The sequence below is a fragment of the Watersipora subatra genome, chromosome 7 (assembly GCF_963576615.1).
Source record: "Watersipora subatra chromosome 7, tzWatSuba1.1, whole genome shotgun sequence".
In the NCBI taxonomy this organism is placed as follows: Eukaryota; Metazoa; Bryozoa; class Gymnolaemata; order Cheilostomatida; family Watersiporidae; genus Watersipora; species Watersipora subatra.
Genome location: NC_088714.1, coordinates 24,956,113 through 24,975,486, shown reverse-complemented (window position 1 = coordinate 24,975,486; position 19,374 = coordinate 24,956,113). Strand labels below are relative to the sequence as shown.

Below are 19,374 nucleotides of genomic sequence, written 5' to 3'. Positions count from 1 at the left end.
GAGAACTTTCCACATATAACATATCCCATAATCAACAACCTGAGACAGCACATTGCATTGAAATTATAGCAAAGCGCTTGATGAGGCGACCCAATGATACTAATGCTACTAAAAATATTATAGCATGTTTGTTGATATTTACTGGCTCAATACTAAAAAGCCTGGGCCCTAGACAACCCTGATCCTATGCTCGCGTAAACTTGGCCAAGTAGTTTGTATTTTTAAGCATCCGGTTTACGTATGAATAGCAAATGTTCATCGCTTTGTGCATAGTAAGTTTTCAGCACAATTCCAAAGTTTTATGTTGATTAGATGATTAGTTCTTGAGATATCGCCGAAATAGAGGCACTTTTAATCGACCGAGAAATTAAAAATGGCGGCTGAGCTAACATTAATTTCTAATGGCACACAGATTGAAACTCTTGCTAAAAAAGCTCAAAAATGTACAAAGCTAGAAAGCTTGATCTCCTCAGCAACAAGAGCTTTATAGTAAAATTATTTGTTTTTTTATTCATAACAAATATACACACTCTATCAGACTCGGTGTACTGCAACCATTGTTTCTTTATTTCCCTCCACAAGATCACTGCTTTGAAAGAGTATTTGAAGACTATTACATGTACTCTATAAAGCTTAAAAGCTTCAAAATAATATTCTAATTGCTTTGACAGCTGATGGAAAGTTGTAAGTATAGTCTAGGATCAAGGGACCCACTTTTATGCGCAAGATCAGGCTTCAGTGTTAGGTCACTTTTATGCACAAGATCAGGCTTCAGTGTTAGGTCACTTTTATGCACAAGATCAGGCTTCAGTGTTAGGTCACTTTTGGAATCACATTTGGAACTATTAAAAGCTTCATCAAACCTAATACTAATATTTCGTGTAACGGATTCCCCTATATTTCGTGTCACGGATTCCCCTATATCACAAGGAAGCTAGGAAGGCGCAGAGTGCACAAGCCCTCTGTCAGCGATACAATCATTGGCACCCTACAGCTCAAAGTGTTTACAGTAAAAACTAAATTAATTGAGATCTGAGATCTATAGTTTCCTCATAGACTAGAAATGAGGAATAAGTCCTCGGGATAAGTCATCAGCTTGCCAGTTTTGGCAGCCCCATACTGCCCTGCCATCTATACAAGCGGATGCTCGCTATTGCAAAATGCTTATTTTTAAATCTTTTTTAAACAAGAGTGAACTCCAGCACATACCAAACGCTTCCAAAATCATATTTGACACAAATACCTTTCCGATATAGGCATTTTTGTGTTCACAGCTGCCGAAGCATCTAAATATTTGCTGATGAAAGTGGTCATATATAAAGTGACAGGTACACCCGAGTAAATTTGCTTGATGCTAAAAGAACAAGACACAACTACCACAGCAATGAAAAAACTAACTAGAAAATCTACCTTTGCTAGATCTCTGAGAAACGACCATTTCACCAGACGAAGGTAGCAGATTGACTGGCGAGGGTTTCACATGCACGGGTTTGGGCAGAGGGCTTGGGGGTTGCTTCTTAAGAGTTGAAGGTTTGCCCTGTAACCGTGTGAACATCGCACTACATGATGATCGTATTGTATTTATGCACACATATACTTGACATTCATACAACATAGGCCTAATCAACTAATGTTGAAAAACAAACTGCTTAGACATAACAAAAAGTGCCTTCACACTTTTTTATCACCACGGTATCATGTTCACTTCATAGTATTTAAATTTCTAATGCTGACTTCAACTCTCTTACCAGTGAAACAAGCCACTTACTGAAGGTTTGGTGCTGTTAGAGCCTTTATAGATTTTGGAAGTCTTTGTAGCCAGAGGTAGCATGGAGGGCTTCTTGGGGAGAGCGGAGCTGATGCACTGGTCTAGGAAGGTTTGACTGGTAGTGAAAGAGCCTTGGCTCGCTTCACTGTCACTCTCGGAGGAGTCAGATACTCCACCCTCAGCCTGCCCACAAAACGGCCTACGTTTTAATGAAATCCCAGGCTTCCAAATGTAACATATCATTTGAATGCATGTACATATATGCCAATGCTTGTGTTATACATATATACTAGTACCTAGGCAGTCAGGTGCGCTGTGAGAGGTCAAGGCTAATAACTATGTGACTATAAGTATAATTATTTGAGGTGGTTGAGTGGTGAATTTGGTAGAGTGTCGATCTACCAAGCAGAATTTCATGGGTTAGCAACCCTTTAAGAGTGATCTCTTTTTCTAACCTCTGAAGTGCGGCTTCGAAAAAACTGACATAGGTCTTATTATAGGAAAGATTTGCTTGCTAAGGTGTGTACAGATGCGGTGGTGCGTGCGCTCAAATGTATGTAGGACTGCACCTATGTGTGTATGCGCTTGTATGAATGTATTTGGATATATACATATTGCAGCGCATTATCTATTACACTGTACTAGGTATACCATGCCTAGAGAAAGAAGTAACGCTCATTTTTATGAGCCATGGCCATGCTGTGTATCTTTTAAAATGCTATAATAACACTGGCTCTTGCTTGAATACATTAAACAATAATACCAAGGAACCCAATCTAAAGGGAAAAAATCAACTCCACATTTTATATATCAGACATATTATCGAATATTTTGTTATAAAACTATTGATAGAACGAAACAAAATCATATACTATCCAACCACAAGATTTAGTTCTAATCTAAGAAACAACTTTGGTAAATCACAAATGAGGATCTCCCAGCTGCCGCTGCCAAAAAGAACCAACATAAATGAAGCGATGCAGTAGTTCAGGTAGTATTATCCAGACGGTTATTGAAAATAAATGCATGATAAATACTAACAACCACACACTATCTAGATAAAAATGGCTCAAGGTAACTTTGCATCAGTGGTTTTCGCAGATAATTTTTATAACTGTACAAAATGGCTAATGAAACCTTTTTGGGACAGTATGAACGGCAGTCTAGTGTACGGCCGTTCACTAGATTGCCAGTAAACAGTTGAGCGTTAAACTGCCGTTAAACCGTTCACTAGACTTCACTTGAACTGCCAAGATAACACAAATTATTAATTATTTTACAAAGATGAGCTATTACAACTGCAAAGACTCACTAGTTGTCTTTAACTTCTAAGGAGCTTGCTCATGTAAAATTAAAAAATAAAACGAAGAGACCATTTTTTGATAATAAAAAGAAAGAAAACCTTGAATGAGTGTTAAATAGGCTAATAGCTAGCTGTCTATAAGACATTACACGTTAGCACGCTTCGCTATGACCTTGAACGTTCTAGAAGGTTCTAGAAAGGAAGGTTGAAGGTTCTAGCGAGGAATATTGTGGTAACTTATATATGTATATGAGTAAGTTATGCTTTATAAACAAGGTGACATTAAAAATATATATACTAGAATGTAGAGACTTCTCATTTTATGACATTCAGTTATTCTTACAACCATGTCTGACAGTCAATAAAGGAACTATGTCTGACAGTCGATAAAGGAACTATGTCTGACAGTCGATAAAGGAACGATGTCTGACAGTCGATAAAGGAACAATGTCTGACAGTCGATAAAGGAACGGTGTCTGACAGTCGATAAAAGATCGATGTCTGACAGTCGGTAAAAGAACGATGTCTGACAGTCGATAAAGGAACGATGTCCGACAGTCGATAAAGGAACGATGTCTGACAGTCGATAGAGGAACGGTGTCTGACAGTCGATAAAAGAACGATGTCTGACAATCAATAAAGGAACGGTGTCTGACAGTAGATAAAAGATCGATGTCTGACAGTCGATAAAGAAACGATGTCTGACAGTCGATAAAGGAACGATGTCTGACAGTCAATAAATGAACCATGTCTGACAGTCAATAAAGGAACCATGTCTGACAATCAATAAAGAAACGATGTCTGACAGTCGATAAAGGAATGATGTCTGACAGTCAATAAATGAACCATGTCTGACAGTCAATAAAGGAACCATGTCTGACAGTCGATAAAAGATTGATGTCTGACAGTCGGTAAAGGAACGATGTCTGACAGTCGGTAAAGGAACGATGTCTGACAGTCGATAAAGGACCGATGTCTGACAGTCAATAAAAGAACCATGTCTGACAGTCGCTAAAGGAACGATGTCTGACAGTCAATAAAGGAACGATGACAAGTTAATGAATCATCTTAATTAAGTTTTAACATCTAATAGTAGTTGTTGTTTAAATCAGCTGGCTTTAGAACTTTGGCTCCCTAAAATGACCAGCTATAATTAAAATCTCGTCTCAAATTTAAACATGGTTAACACCCTTTTAAAGGCACAATGAATAGAGCAAGTCCTCTGTTAATAAGCTCAGCTATCAGACGTGACAATTCTTTAAAAAACCACCATTACAGCAAAAAATGCAAATTTTTAAGACAAATATGTGCACGCTCGACGATATCGCAATATGAACAAGTACCACACCGTGGAATATGACTAAAGCGATCGGAATTTCGACTATGCGTGTGGAAGCACACATGTGCAGACCTGGGCACGTGCTCATCTAAGCGTTGACGCAAAGTCGTAGACTACAATGTAGCAATGGATAAGCCGAGTGTTGTTGTTTATAAGCCATTGTTGTGATTAGGCCTGTTACATAAATGCAATATAAATAATGCGACCCCGATAAACTACAATCATTTTGGTGTAGTATAAATATATAGACTGTACGTCAAACTGGAAGACTCCCAGATTAGTAAATAATGCTAACCTCACGGTTAATAGCTAATTTATGAGGAATATTTTTTGTCAAGATTGCAGTTATCGACGTTAAATAAAAAATTCATTTACATGAATGAAAAGGTCAGAATCCTGAGCAATGCGCAGTCAGAAAACATGCTGAAATCATACGCTCTAGTATCTAGTCTCTGTTAAATACCAACACCCACTTGCCGGGATGTACCACAACGAGGTCAACCAACTGTTATTATATAAAACACATGGACACACCAGCTTGTAAATTGCAAGTCGCTTGTTAGAAAGGTTTGAAGAAAGTCGAACGCACCGTTAATCTTTATTTTCGGAAACTGCGTTGTCAGCACCCAGAATGTCATTTTCTTTTGTAATACTATTTAACCGACTGAATCGCTGGTTAGCAAAAAATACAATATTAAAGATGCTACTTTTTAAAAATAAAAAACAAACGAAAACATCTCGGCTAGCGACGCCCAAACCTTAGTAGTATGACTAGCCCATTCACAGAGCTAACATAAATTCACAAGCCACTTGCGCAATGTGAGATTTTTCTTACCAGTTACTACAAGTTTCTCAATGCTTAGCATGATTATTAGAAAGAAAATAAAAACCAAGCTTTAGAAAAGCTGAGTAATGAGCTGCATGAAAACAAATGAGCTAAAATTCTGATTCGCTGAACCGAGCCATATTTCTGACATACATTCTCAAGAAAGTCACTAAAATTTTGTTCAGTCAATTGTTTAGCTTTATATAGTAGTCATTGGGATTCCGTTTTTTATTGCCTCCATGGAAGCAAATATTTGGTCATGTATATTAAAAACTGCTCTAAAAACTGAGAATCCTAACAGCATTTAATATTATCAAATGGCATGTGATTGCGGCTTAAAGTGGCACTGGTTAAAAGCTCAATGAATCCATAAATACAACTCCTATCCGGAAAACAATCATCACAACTGTATCCAAACGATCATGGATTATCGTCATGAGTCTACATATACGTACATATGTATGTACATATATATATATATATATATACATAAATGTATGTACATACATACATGTATGTATATGTAGATTCGTGATAATAATCCATGATCATCTGGATACAGTTGTGGTGATGTTTTTCAAATAAGAGTGGAATTTATGTACATATGTACCCACGTATGCACATACATATATACACATACTTATACATATATTTACACTGTTTATATATACGCCAAATAAAATATATACTAGATTAGGATATATTGGATTAGAAAATTTACATCTATTTTACGCTTTGTATAACATAAATCTATATAACGTAAGCGCTTTCAAAATAGATTATTTACGCTGTAGGAAAGTCTATTGTATATATAACATAAATACATGTGTACATACACACATGTACATATATGTATATATAGATATATATTTACATATTGTGTATATATATATATATATATGTATATATATACACACAATATGTATGTATAGGAGTAGCTGCGAGAAAATACATTGAGTTTGCAAAATAAGAAGACATCTTTTAATGTAAAACTTCTAAACCCCCCTCCCCTACCAACCCGCCAAATAATTATTTAAAGCGCAAAATAGTCGGTAGTAGTTTGATCAAATGGCATATTTGTTTGTATCAATATACGTAGCATGTATCTGCCCGTATTTGTTTGTATACGTAGCATGTATCTGCCCGTATCTGTCTGTATACGTAGCATGTATTTACCCGTATCAATATACGTAGCATGTATTTGCCCGTATCTGTCTGTATACGTAGCATGTATCTGCCTGTATCAATATACGTAGCATGTATCTGCCCGTATCTGTCAGAGTATTTGGTATTCGGAGTTTCGAAAGAGAATAAAAGATGCTGACCTGGTGGGCCTGACCGATGGATGCCATACCAGCCCCTGGAAGACTGTCACATGAGGAACTCAGTGATGAAAGTGGTGAATTCCTACTGAAGCAATACGGCGTACCTTCTATTGGGGTATAGGTCTTAGTCATCTACAATTCATACCAGAGTAGGCGCATATAATATTTGGCCTTTTAGACCTACGATTATGCAAATGTGACAGAATCAGTCCAGAAAAAATATGCAGGCGCCAGGCAGACGACATTTGCTACTGCCAATTAAGTGACCCAGAATATATCTTCTATCGCGAGAGAGATAAATATTGGTCAGAGGTGACAAGAAGAGACATTTGTGGTGACATAGTAGCCTTCGTGCACCAATCAGTGGTGAAAAAATTAATTGGCTAAAGGCCAAATGAGTGTCACCAAAGAAGTATTTAGAACGAAATAACGAGTACCTGGCATAGATTTTTCTGGAAAGTTACCAATGAATAGTGTCATCACGAATACTGTCATCACGGAAGTTATATAATTAATGGGTGGACGAACTGAGCTGACATCTGGTGAAGTTGGTAAACAAGGCCAGGTAACAAACCGAGTGACGTGATATTTTACTAAGGGTAAGGGTTAGCGCTGCAAGTTGAGTGCCAACTTGAAATTTTAAGATGGCAGAATGCCATTGAGACATTGGTGTGGGCATCTGAGTCCTCAAATGAGATGTAACTTTTTAATATATGCGTAGGTAGGGCTTGAGAATACTGGTAAAAACATGTAGATTATCCGGTTTGAACTTGCCGAGTAGAAATTGATGGACAGGACTCAAAACCTGTAGAATATTGGTATTTAGCCAAGTATCTATAGCGGACAACTAATGGTATATATAGTTTTATCAGCTGACAAATGATGTTTGCAATTTGAGCTCTCATTTTTGGAGGTATAGCGTAACATCCAAACCAAAAATTTAACATCAGCGAAAGTTAAAAGCATTCCCTCAAACTCAGCTGTTTGAATGACCAAAATAAAATCATTTGTTGATTGCTAATGCAAATTAATATCTTTTAATTTATGACTTTGGTCATATTGATGCTGCCAAACGATTATAACTGGCACTTTATTTTGCAAATATACTGAAAGAGATGTTTCCTTCTCACAATAACATTGTTAAATAACACAAGAGCAAAGGTAAAATAATTCATCAATCCTAATAACAGTTATTGAACAACACTTAACCAAACACTAGAAAGATGTTCTAAAGCTTCTCTTCATTTCATGCCTATTTATTAGAAATATATTTATATGAAATATTTAAATTTTGTCTATTTATCAGAAATTATATAAAATAATCAGATTTAACAATTTGTGTATTTGTTTTAGATAAAAAACAGCAATAACAGAGCAATATATTTGTTAATGTTTCTATTCATCACAAATTAACAGGTAACATCAATTAAATGAATGATTTCGGTCTAAATTTAATAAAAATATACCTATGAAATAAAAAAATGAAATGTACTTAAGTTCATTTAAATGCAAAAAATTATTAGAAGTGCTTGAAAAATGATTGAGATGGACAATAAATGAAGGCTAAATGACAATATTTTTTTCAACAAGCACATTTTTTAAAAATTGCCTCAACATAGTTTATAATTAATTTTTCTGGCACCAGGAGGCCGTAAGGCTATATCTTTATTAATTTTAAAAGCACCAAACCTTATGTTGATCAAATTTGTCTAGAGGACAGCAGCTCAGTGACTTACAGCACACTGTATAAACAGGTTATTTTTCTATGCAGCCATTTGGAGGGGATAATTACTCAGCGAACAAGTAATATAAATTAGAATGAAGTCTAAGTCAATGATGGTTACGAAAAATAAGAAGTAGAAGCGATAATACCATGTTAGTGGAATAGATGCAACAGATATTGCGTGCGTGACGTATACTGAGACTAAATAAGAAGTAGAAGCGATAATACCATGTTAGTGGAATAGATGCAACAGATATTGCGTGCGTGACGTATACTGAGACTATATAAGAAGTAGAAGCGATAATACCATGTTAGTGGAATAGATGCAACAGATATTGCGTGCGTGACGTATACTGAGACTAAATAAGATTGAAAGGAGCCAACATTCTAATAAATTACTACAATTATTAAAACCTATTAGTTTTCAAAACCAACTAGTTTTTAATAATTTCATTAGTATACTCGAAGCTGGTCCAACCAAAGTTAATTAAATACTATTAAAATACTAAAAGACTTGAGAGTTTTGAAAAAGCCATGAGATTTCGAAATTAAAAATACTTGCGGAGAAATAAATGTTTCATTATCTGAATTTTTCCCTTTGCGGTTGAATAATACACTGCCTTCCTGAGACATATCAGTCAAAGCCTCCCAGCTACACAAAATGAAAGAATTCAAAAGACCGTCTGAGACTCCAGACAAATGGATGCCGCATAAACGACAGAAAAGATAAACAAAACACCCTTTCATGAATTCTCACGATCGTTCAAACTAAAAAGTTATATAACTTCAATATATCAACAAGAAGACAGGCCGATATCATTGTAGTTACATCAGTCATCTGTCAGTAAGATGCTATGCAAATCTTTGACAAATGAGCAACTGGGCTCTAAACAGATTTATCACAAAACTCGTTTCAATGATTGTGTTTGCGAAATAATAGTCTATTATAAATATATGTATGTATACGGCCTCAAGATTTATAATGTGCTAAGTAGAAATAAATTGTTTTATACGCAAAATGATTTGATGAAACCTGAACCAAACCGCTAATACAGCTGAGAGCTAGCTCAATAAATAAAAGAAGAATATTAGTGCAAAACAGATAAGCCCGGTAGGTTAATATAGATTAAAAAAACTGGAAATGCAAAACTTGCAAAGTGGCCACAATGTGGATGTCGTATATGTAGTTTTTCACTTCGCATACCAAAAAGGAAGAATATAATTGGCAGCATTCTCGGTGCTTTATACTTTTTAAAAATACTTTATACATTGCTTAACATTTTTATAATCTGAATTTCTTCAGCTGGGACCACAGGCTATCAGTGAGTAATATTTATAGGCTGGGTGACAAACCTGGAAGTAAACTTGCAGAAGAAATGTATATATATATATAGCATTTTTTTTTATATATATATAAAAAAATTTTTTTTATATATATATATATGTGTATATATATAGCAGCAAATAGCCTTGCTGCCTTATATATATACATGTATATATATATATATACATGTGTATATATATATATACATGTGTATATATATATATATATACACATGTATATAAGGCAGCAAATATCTATGATGCAATACTAACTTCATCTCTGCTCTGAAATCCATCAGATTGAGGTAAATTGAGCCGGTCGATTATTCCATCGGTGACAACCAAAGTAGGTCGCTGGTGGGTGGCTACTGCAAAACCTACCCTCTCTGCTGAAGCTTCACTCCCTAAACAATCAAATAAACAGATCCAAGATTAGACATTAATGATACAAAACATGGTAACAGATAGGATCGTTGATTCTAAATTTAAAAATGACCTTTACTATAATATTAGCGACGCGAAACTTTGAGCAAATTGCTGCCTTGTGATACAAGCTATGAGATACGAGCATATGAGATGGTTCTCCAAGCGGCCGCTAGGTGGCCAAATATGCCGTAAGCCGCTTTAGAGAATAACATTTCTTGGTCTTCATCGTCAGATCAATTTGAAAAAAGTTTTAAAACGGCCAGCTAAAAGTCATAGTGAAAATGGGGCAAAACTCGCCAAACCAGAAGAAAAGTAATACGAAAATGAAAACAAAATTAGAATTAAGTTTATTGTAAGACTAAAACTTATTTTTAAGGGTGTGATTAGTAAGCTAAAATAATTTAAGTTACAAATGAGTTTATGTTATGTAGAGTCAAAAACGTAGCGCCACATGGCATAGCAAATGTGTTGCCATCAAGTTTCTCCCACACGTCGTTAGCTGAATAAAAAGGTAAGAACTCCATACAGTATTGCACATAATATTATTGTATTATTTTATTATAAAATAAATATATTATATTATTGCAGACCATAACTACTAGATATGTATTAATAATATAATAAATATATTATATTATTGCAGATCATAACTGCTAGATATGTATTAATAATAAAATAAATATATTATATTATTGCAGATCATAACTGCTAGATATGTATTAATAATAAAATAAATATATTATATTATTGCAGACCATAACTACTAGATATGTATTAATAATATAATAAATATATTATATTATTGCAGATCATAACTAATAGATATGTATTAATAATAAAATAAATATATTATATTATTGCAGATCATAACTGCTAGATATGTATTAATAATAAAATAAATATATTATATTATTGCAGACCATAACTACTAGATATGTATTAATAATATAATAAATATATTATATTATTGCAGATCATAACTAATAGATATGTATTAATAATAAAATAAATATATTATATTATTGCAGACCATAACTACTAGATATGTATTAATAATATAATAAATATATTATATTATTGCAGATCATAACTAATAGATATGTATTAATAATAAAATAAATATATTATATTATTGCAGATCATAACTGCTAGATATGTATTAATAATAAAATAAATATATTATATTATTGCAGACCATAACTACTAGATATGTATTAATAATATAATAAATATATTATATTATTGCAGATCATAACTAATAGATATGTATTAATAATAAAATAAATATATTATATTATTGCAGACCATAACTACTAGATATGTATTAATAATATAACAAATATATTATATTATTGCAGATCATAACTAATAGATATGTATTAATAATAAAATAAATATATTATATTATTGCAGACCATAACTAATAGATATGTATTTTTTACTTTATTAGCGTAGGTAGTGAAATAGAACAATTACAAACGCATTTTCCATCGTAATATCCTGTTTTTAGATGGTTTCTCAGATAATGGGAGCGGATTAGTTTGCATTTAATTATTTCATAGAAAAAATATTGATTTGAGATATGAGAGAATTGACTTACGAATTCCATCCCGGAACGCATTAAACTCCTGTTGAGCTGTTGATATACCTATGTTGTATTACTATATGTTGATATACATATGTTGTATGACTGCATGTTGATATACCTATGATGGATGACTATATGTTGATATACATATGTTGTATGGCTATATGTTGATATACATATGTTGTATGGCTATATGTTGATATACATATGTTGTATGGCTATATGTTGATATACATATGTTGTATGGCTATATGTTGATATACATATGATGTATGACTACATGTTGATATACATATGTTGTATGGCTATATGTTGATATACATATGTTGTATGACTGCATGTCGATATACATATGATGTATGACTACATGTTGATATACATATGTTGTATGGCTATATGTTGATATCCATATGATGTATGACTACATGTTGATATACATATGTTGTATGGCTATATGTTGATATACATATGTTGTATGACAACATGTTGATAGAAAAGAGAGGAGTCAGAGGATTTAACAAACAAGAATGAAGAGAGAACGGAGTCTGAGGTAGGTTGCCCAGGTTTAGCAGCGTTACAGCAACTACTCACTCTGTGGTGACAGCTTGAGGAGGAGCTGAAGAAAGACTAAAGCCTGCCCTAGATAACATGACCTGCTCGTGACCGTTTATCTCGGACTGATGCTTACGCAACCACAAATGACAATCTACCTGCCCAGCAGGAAATGTCATGTCAAAATTTATGACCAGATTATAAAGTTTTGAAAAACAGCTTTTACTAAATTAGATTAATAGACCATTGGCTAACTGGCTATCGCGTCACGACCACCTGCATAAAAATTTGACAAATTCATACCACATAGTTGAGATGACTACGATAATGCATAAAGAGGAATAACACAATATATCTCTTTTCATTCGTCTTTCACACCAAATGATAATATGATTATAAAAACAATATATTCATCAAAAATGTGTACAATCATCATAACACATTCATAGACTTGAGAACTGTCTAAGAGATTGCAAAAGACAGGTGACCAGTTGGATTGAACTAAATTATTCAGCATGGACGTGTCTTGCAACTGATAAATTTTGTCAACTCATGGTAACAGCGTATAGAATGATGATAAATTAATGATATTTTTAATCAGTACATTTACAGGAGAGCCTGTCATATTGATAAGCAGTTTTATTAATGAAAAAAAGACTGTTATGAACTTATTCCGATATAGCAAGCCTTATTAAAGGAGATATGGCTTGACAATTTGAAACTATCCATCGTTTTTTTGGACGTCATCAAGTCGTTTGCACATGCGCTCGTTCACGAAAAAGCCGCCATTTTTGTAGAAAACGATCGTTTTTCTTTGATTTATTAGTACATTTATGTGTTGTTTTGATACTATAATAAAAAATTGCAAACAAAAACGTCATTTTCAAATTATCATTGCAAAAGCTTCGGGTTACTAACGAAAAAATTGTCTATAAAGATGGCCGACAACGATAAAAAGAAGTCACGAAAAAACGAAGGATATACAGTACGCTCTCGGGTTACGATGACCCTGTTATACGATTTTTTCACAGTATGACATAAAACATGATAATTTTCCATCTTCTCCATGAAATATTTTTCGCCATACGATATCAACAAAACTTTTGTCCGAAATTCAAATTTGGCCGTCGGTTTGCTATGTACAGCGGAATAAAAAATATGCCCATGTGCTATTCGCCGAAATCGCTCACACAGCGCATGAAGAAGATACGATGCTCAATCACATTCAGTTCAGCGTTATTAGCTATTAGTTCTTGTGAAAACGAAACTGGAAACAAATAAATGATAAAATTTTAGCCAATGAAATAGTTGAAATTCATTGAAATAGTTAAAAATACATACTAAAACTTAGCTTCAAGTATGTGTTTAATAAGCTAAACTCATTTAGTTAAATTCAACGTTTATGTGATACGTCTGCCTCGAAGGTAAGAGTTCTCTACAAAATGTACTGCACATAATACATTGTAACGTTACATTTTATGACAAATCATAACCAGTAAACCCATTAAAGTTACTGTAGGCAACTATAGTTACTAAGGTTAACATATCATTTCGGTAAAAATTACAGTACGTATATAAAATTTTGGTGATTTTTGCCAGGTGTGTTTGCATTAGATATTTACTATGGGTTTCTATATACCTCTAAACGAAATTTTCGCCTTATGAATCCAACACTGGAACGAATTAAAATCGTATGAAAAGGGTTCACTGAACAGCAGTGACTTTTTCATGTTTGATTTTATTCAAAACAAATTATAGATTTGGACGTCGAAAGCTTAAAGGGTCACTCGAGTCAAGTTTTAAAAGTTTTTGACAGAAAGTATAGATATTTTTCTATCATTGGAGACTTCGTTGGTTGCTTTAGGTGGTCTGACTGCCAAGATGTTTCAAGATTAAAATCAGCAAAACCTAATTGCAGTTAAAACTCTCAGAAGAAAAAGACGTACCTAGGTTTCTACGCACACATTGTCATTAGTAACGCTTTCTGTTTGTCCCTCTCATTATGACGGCTATTGCGTTTAAGTGTTACGCACTTTTATCGAAATATATTTTATGTTGTATTTGCTTATTGTTGTTGAAATAAAACTTCAAATACATTGCTATAAATGTTTCAAATGATTTAAAGAAAGGTTGGTTAGAATTTGCCTCTTTGCTTTCTTCTAAATACTGATTAAACACGGAGTACCCGACGCTGATAAGAATGTGTATCTATCACTTATTTAATCTTGAAACATCCTGACAGTCAGATCACCTAAAGCAACCAACAAAATCTCAACAGATAAGAAAAATATCTTTACTTTTCGATAAAAACTTATTAAACTTGATGTGAGTGACCAACGTCGCATGACCCACATTACATGACCAACATTAACGCGGAGCGAGCAATACCTTATATATGAGTGTAAAATCAAAAAATTAGACTATTCTGATAATTTTAGTTCAGCTAAAATGGGAGATTTACTGTTTGTGTAATATTTGCATAACAAAATAAAATCCAAATCAAAAAGATTTGCAGATTTTTGAGCCGCTGCAATAGCAACATACTAATGTTTATATTAGCTGCAATAGCAATATACTAATGCTTATATTAGCTGCAATAGCAATATACTAATGCTTATATTAGCTGCAATAGCAATATACTAATGCTTATATTAGCTGCAGTAGCAATATACTAATGCTTATATTAGCTGCAATAGCAATATACTAATGCTTATATTAGCTGCAATAGCAATATACTAATGCTTATATTAGCTGCAATAGCAATATACTAATGCTTATATTAGCTGCAATAGCAATATACTAATGCTTATATTAGCTGCAATAGCAACATACTAATGTTTATATTAGCTGCAATAGCAATATACTAATGCTTATATTAGCTGCAATAGCAATATACTAATGCTTATATTAGCTGCAATAGCAATATAATAATGCTTATATTAGCTGCAATAGCAATATAATAATGCTTATATTAGCTGCAATAGCAATATACTAATGCTTATATTAGCTGCAATAGCAATATACTAATGCTTATATTAGCTGCAATAGCAATATACAGTCAAACATGGATAACTCGAACTTCACGGGACCGAGCAAAAGTGTTCGAATTATCAGAGCGTTCAAGTTATCAGAGCACTGTCACAAGTCCATGTATTTACTTATTTATTAGTAGATACATGTACATATGCAAACTATAATATAAATCAAAAGCACAAATGGCTTGTTTCAAATTAAATGCTTCTAATGTAAAGTTTAAAACGTTTTTATCAAAAAGTATAGAGATTTTTCTATCACTTGAGATTGGTTTGTTGTTTGAGGTGATGTTATTGCCAGGACGTTTTTTTAGATTGACATTGGCAAAACTTGATCGTTGTTGAAATGCTCAAAAGAAAAGACATCTTTTTCTTTTGAGCGTTTTACCCACGATCAATTTTGCCGACTTTTCTTGAAGTTTATGCAACTTCAAGAAAAAGTTACCAAAGAAAAATCTCTTACTTTACCTGGGATTCGTTAAGAGCAACACTCCGAGGCAGTTCAATTAAAAGTTTTACGAGTTTTAACGGTACATTGTATATCACTCACGCTTTTTGAATGGATACTTGTTGAATGTACAGACGTATTCTGTGTTTTGGTCAAACGATGAATAGTTTTTTTAGCTAAGACAACGTATACGTTTAATAAAAAACAATTTTAAGACGTTTTAAACATTCAACATTCCGACGTTGATTCAACACGGAATCAACGTCGGAAAGCTATTCGTCACGGGCTAGCCGGGTTACGCACCCAAGGATTTTCGCCACGCACATACAAAACAACATGCTGTTTTTGTTTTGTATGTGCGTGGCGAATATCCTTGCGCGCGTGACCCGGCAAGCCCGTGCTATTAATCGTATAGCAGTATAAATCAAATTTGACCAAACCTTTAGAAAAGTCGTTGACAAAATTATTTTGCCGATGGTGGTAATAACAACGCTTATGAATTACGAAAATATGATGTTTACCTCTATGGCTTTGAATAAAGTGATTTTCTAAAGCGATAACAACCGTTTCGGTAGCCGTTGGGCAAAAAAACAGTTCGAATTAACAGTGTTGAGTTCGAGTTATCTATAGCAATTTATCATTACGTGGGAACGGACCAAAGAAACTGTTCGAATTAACCATGTTTTCGAGCTATCCGTGGCCGAGTTATCCATGTTTGACTGTACTAATGCTTATATTAGCTGCAATAGCAATATACTAATGTTTATATCAGCCTTTTTGAGCCCTGATGGTATTCTGACAAAATACAGCGCTTGTCAGAAACACTGCCGGCCGGTATACTGACATTCATATGACTCTGTTTACGAATGCTGTTTCCAAGTAACAGCACAAACCAATCAAATTACTTCTTACATAGAACGTAAGACCAGAAATTTTACTTCCATTTTCAAAAATCTCCACCAACTTCCTTCGTTATTAAAACAATTTTAGGTCAGGGTTCAAAGAGTTAATAGTGAACAGCCCCAATAAACTTAAATTCCTTAACAATCTAGTATCAGAAGAATTGGATAGATGGCTATGCAACTATAATTATATTAGTGATATGACTCGTTTTTATGATAGATATTAGGCTAAATTGAACAGTATGCTGAGACAATGGGCATTGACCAGAGCAATTGATCAAGTAGATATTTGAATAGACACCGTCGTGTTTGTCTTTGACCAGCAATGCCCACATACTGGTTGATTATAAGTTGTTTCACTGAGAAAACTATTCTTACTTCTAATAAATTTGTCTGCTCAAAATGATTTTTTTCATATGCGTAGACTTTGTCGCTGTCACACCCCTTTTAATCATTCTGTAGACTAATATTTCAAAAGAGCTAATCCTAGCTGTGATTCGTATATGATTGTCAGAGTAAAGATGATGGAGCTGAAAGTAAAGACATCAACTGTGTCTAAATATACTAGGTGAAGACCTCCATATAAAGACCTCCATTTGATGACCACTATATGAAGACATCCATAGAGGGGGTTGTCATCATAGGATGACTATTGATCATGCTAGCAGTTCAATGTTTTTCCCTAATTTCATTGTAAGCAAAGTCCAAAATATACCGATTGCCAAACAGATAGCCAAAATAACATGTTTTTTTGGAAACTGGCTTATAGCCAATTTTCAATTTGTGTTAGCTCGACCTAGAAAGACTAGACTCCTAGCGAACATGGAATGAGCGATTTGTTTGCGACCCTTAACAAATACCCATCTTTGGGTTCAACTGTGTAATAGCAAAATTTTCGGGAATGAGGAAACTTTTTTAGCCAAATACTGTGGAACAAAGAAAATAGGACTAAGTGAAAAATTTAATTAATGGATGCCACCAGATTTTACTCCTTGAAATAGGCAAGCCTCATTTTCATATATAGGTCAAGCTAGAGCGAAAAAGCCAAAAACAAGTTATGTGCTGTATCCTATCAAGAGCTACCTAGAGAGGTAATTCGAGCGAGCTGGTATGCTTGTAAACAATTGCACAGAATGTAATTACAGCATGCTGACCAACTGTCGCTGACTCACACAAATATGTGAGGTAATTGATGTGTATATCAAATGACAATTTGTAAATAAATAATCTAACACAGTCTTACATGTGCATGACAAAACCATTACCTATTTTCACCATTAACGTGCAGGCTTATTTCTGAATGAATTAACGCTACTGTTTTCATAATTTGTGAGAATCTTTTGTGAGCAACTTAATAACTGTTGATATAGTTATCTTCTGAAACGTAGGGTTAGGAAGTGGTTGAAACTAACTAACAAACTCCCGACGATGGCACTAAATAAAAAAAAATCTTACATGGCATGGGCAGCCATTAAATTTTAAGAGCGACTTGTATATGATAGAGAAACCCTCTTCATAAATCAGGTATGACAAGACAATAAGCCTTCAGTTTGTTTTGTCGCTGAATAATATAGATTTGTTATCTTTAATTCATCTTTTAGGTAAAATGATATGATAAAACTGCCGTGTAACGGAAAGAGATATTAATTTTCATTTCATTTCCACACACAAAGTGGTCAACTAGTGACCGGTAGACATTTTTATTATGATAGATTTATTATACCAATATTATGATTGTGGGAAATGACACCCGCACAGCCTTATATCTCACTAACTAACATAGGGATAGAAAAGGAGTAACCTGTAATCTTTCTTGAAGAATGGCTGGAGTTAGACTGCCCAACTGTAGACTGAGATACAGGACTGCCCTTTCCTTGATTGCCATCCTGCACTCTCCGTTGCATAGCCTCAGTCACCCTGTCGATGATTGTCACATTCACCCCATCCTCCTCCTCCTCGTCACAACTTAGAGAACTTAGGGACTCGCGTCTGGAGTAGTTAAACGGTGTCCCTATACAACATTATTGTTAAACAGTGAGCTACTTCAAGTATGCAGCCTTATACATCGCTAGCAGACATACTATGTGCATTATTGATAACAGATTTAAAAATCGCATATTATTTCACGGACCACACACGGTGTCACACACGCTGCCATATCAGCTGCTTATGAATTGTAATATTCAAAGTTTTTATGAATATTTTATTACACTGTTATTCTTTAAAATAAAGCTGCCTGCATTAACCGAGATACTTCAATGGCTTGACGAGTCATGATGCTACCAAACGACATTTCTAGTGCAAACCGAAGACGAGATTTTTTGAGAGATATCCAGATAGCCTCGATGAATTTGATCATAATGAAATGCTCGAATAATGAGTAATAAACACATTCATTTAGATTAAGCAAGGTGAAATTTTATTTGCACACACAAAATGTTTGTAATATGCGACTATCAATGAACTACTGTCGATGACACAAATTTGATTGACAACAGGTCGATACATTAGAAGATTGATGAAAATATCACTGCAGGACGACATCGAGTCAGCAAGAATTGACAGAGATTACATTGGCGGAATTATATAGACCAAACCTGAAAAATTGATTTTGTCATGGAAAAAATTTGACCCTCAAAGATCGAACTGAGCTGCAGATATACCAGATTGAAAAATCTAATTTTGCGACCGACCTTGACACACTGTTTGCTTGACCACTACAGTTATTGCTTCATTGTTAATCAGTTCACCAAGAAAGACCTCATGGATTGTGATGAAAAAGATCGTTCAAGTAAAGTTTTATGAATCAATTGGCAAAT

General features: G+C 34.1%; 1 protein-coding gene across 1 annotated transcript in view; it reads right to left on the bottom strand.

Annotated features, from left to right (window-relative positions):
- The window catches only part of LOC137400580 (serine-rich adhesin for platelets-like), a 56,495-nt gene that overhangs the window by 9,763 nt on the left and 27,358 nt on the right, over nt 1–19,374 (bottom strand). The window contains exons 18-22 of the mRNA XM_068086910.1: nt 18,357–18,566; nt 9,881–10,011; nt 6,562–6,693; nt 1,769–1,951; nt 1,411–1,537 (exon numbers count right to left, since the gene is read on the bottom strand). Coding sequence (XP_067943011.1) covers nt 1,411–1,537; nt 1,769–1,951; nt 6,562–6,693; nt 9,881–10,011; nt 18,357–18,566 — 783 coding nt within the window. The remainder of the gene's footprint in view (nt 1–1,410; nt 1,538–1,768; nt 1,952–6,561; nt 6,694–9,880; nt 10,012–18,356; nt 18,567–19,374) is intronic.